We start from the raw sequence: 2,073 nt of genomic DNA, 5'->3' as shown, positions 1-2,073 counted from the left end.
CTGGAGGTGTGGACGCCGGCATGGGAGCCAGAACCGGAGTAGGGACCGGAGTGAGGACCAAGGTTGGAGCAGAGGGGGGCACGGATGCCTGGATCAGAGCCAAGGAAGGAGCTGAAACTGGGACTGAGAGGGGGGTAGGAGTGGGAGCTGACAGGGCAACCGGGCCAGGATGGGGCGCAGAAGCTGGCACGGGCACCAAGACTGAGGCCGAAACAGAAAGAGGGGTGGAATCAGAGATGAGCGTGGGCACTGACGGCGGTGCAGGAGCCAGGGCGGGGACAGGGGCTAAGGGAGGGGAAGGAGCTGAAACCGAAGTGGCAACCTGGACTGGAACTAGCCCAGAATGGGGCACTGGGGCTGGGACGGAGAGGGGAACCTGGAACGGGTCCGGAACAGACGGGGGGACAGAGGCCGAACCCGGAGCAGGAGGACAGATGGGGGCTGGCAGCGAAGTGAAGTTAGTGGTAACCAGTGGCAGGGTCCCCTCCACGGGGACGCCAGTTCCCAGAGTTGCCAAAATGAAAGTATTCTTCTCCCCACTCCCATGCCGAGAGTCCAAAGCCTTCATCCCGGCTGGGGAGCAGTCCACCTGTTTATTCATTTGGGTGTTGAGGGAAGTCCAGGCGCAGTCAGCCCTGCTGTTGCCGGCCTCGGCGCTGTCAGAAGCAGGGAGCTTGAGCTCGTCCCCTGGGCTGCTCAGTGGCAAAGAGAGGTCCTCAGCCTCTGCCACATTCCCAGCATAGTCCATTTTTGGCTGGGGGTCATCAGACTTGTCTTCTGACTTGTGCCCAAGTTTTTCTGTTGCGCTGCCATCTGGGTCTGCCCCCCGGGCATTGCTACCGCTTCCGACCGCTGCGAGCTCCACCTGCAACGGCAGAATGGCACGTGTGTCTCGGCTCCCTGCGGAAGGCGTGGCGTCCCAGGTCTCCTGAGAGGCAACTGCTGGTCACCTCTGCAACTCAACCAACCAGGCCTTGGCAGACGCCAAGGGCATCCAGCCAATTTCTGTCCCACCTACAGCAAGTCCCGGGAAATACCCTGTCCCTTCCTGCCCCCCTTCTTGGGACGACAGGCTGGGCACATCGCCCAGGCAGCTCAGTTCCACCCTTTGGCGGGCAGCACGTGGCTCCATGTAGCCCCTTACCTTGGAAAAACTGCTGCTGACACAAAACTCCTGAGATCCAAAGTGCTGGCAGTCACCTGTCGTGGACTCCTCATCAGAAAGAGGTGCTCTTCTAGCGGGGGAGACAAAACCAGAGAGGGGCCATCAGGCTGTCTCCGAGCCACCGCCACCTTACATCAAGGCCGTCTCTGAGCCATTGCCACCTTTCCCGGAATGTCCCCTGCCTGCCTGGGTTCCCATAAAACCTTCCCACCCCTCTTCTTGGGGTTTGGGGGATCACAAGAAACTGGGATCCAGGTTACAAAGTAGAGCCTCCACGCCCAGTTGGTAACTTCCTGCAAAGTCCCAGCCTGACCACACTCCCCTCTCTGGGCTGCTTAGCCTGTTTTCTAGGACCCTCTCCAGGAATTCGGAGGATACCCCCAATGCTTTCTTCTTCGTCTTTTTTTTTTTTTTTTAAAGGTTTTTGTCATAGGGCACATGTACTCACTGGAGAGACAGTAAGAGGGAAAGTGAGAAATCACCCCCCAAGGGGGAATGGCCACCCCACAATCCCTTCTCCTCCATTCCCCAGTGGGCGTTTGGGGTGTGTGCACACACACACACACACACCTAGGGTGATTTTCAAGCCACCGGGTCTGGGACTCCAACCATGGTTGGCCACCTGGGAATCCAGTGCCCTAACCACCACAACACTTTCACCTTTTCCCCAAAGCTTATTTGAGGAGGATCATCCCGAACGTGCAGAGCTTTGCCCGAAGGGGAGAGAGACGTGAACCAAAAGGTGTGCCGCTGCTTCTCTTTAAATACAGCCTCATGTGAAGTCTATCAGGGAAGCTGACTGAAGGTGCTGTGTGAGTAATACTTTTCTTTTTTTTAATTTTTTTTGGAGAGGTTTTTGCTATAGGGCACGTGCGCTCGCCAGAGGGCCAGAGGGAGACCGTGAGTCA

The 2,073-nt window shown here is 57.5% G+C and overlaps 1 protein-coding gene across 1 annotated transcript in view; it reads right to left on the bottom strand.

Annotated features, from left to right (window-relative positions):
* BCORL1 (BCL6 corepressor like 1) overlaps positions 1-2,073 on the bottom strand; it is a gene marked incomplete in the record, with an annotated part of 57,930 nt that overhangs the window by 47,620 nt on the left and 8,237 nt on the right. The window contains 2 exon segments of the mRNA XM_027767240.1: positions 1-865; positions 1,145-1,235. Of these exon segments, the coding sequence (XP_027623041.1) occupies positions 1-865; positions 1,145-1,235 (956 nt within the window).

This window comes from Tupaia chinensis, unplaced genomic scaffold (genome assembly GCF_000334495.1).
Source record: "Tupaia chinensis unplaced genomic scaffold, TupChi_1.0 Scaffold144058_2, whole genome shotgun sequence".
NCBI classification, from domain to species: Eukaryota; Metazoa; Chordata; class Mammalia; order Scandentia; family Tupaiidae; genus Tupaia; species Tupaia belangeri.
This window is presented reverse-complemented; position numbering and strand designations above follow the sequence as displayed.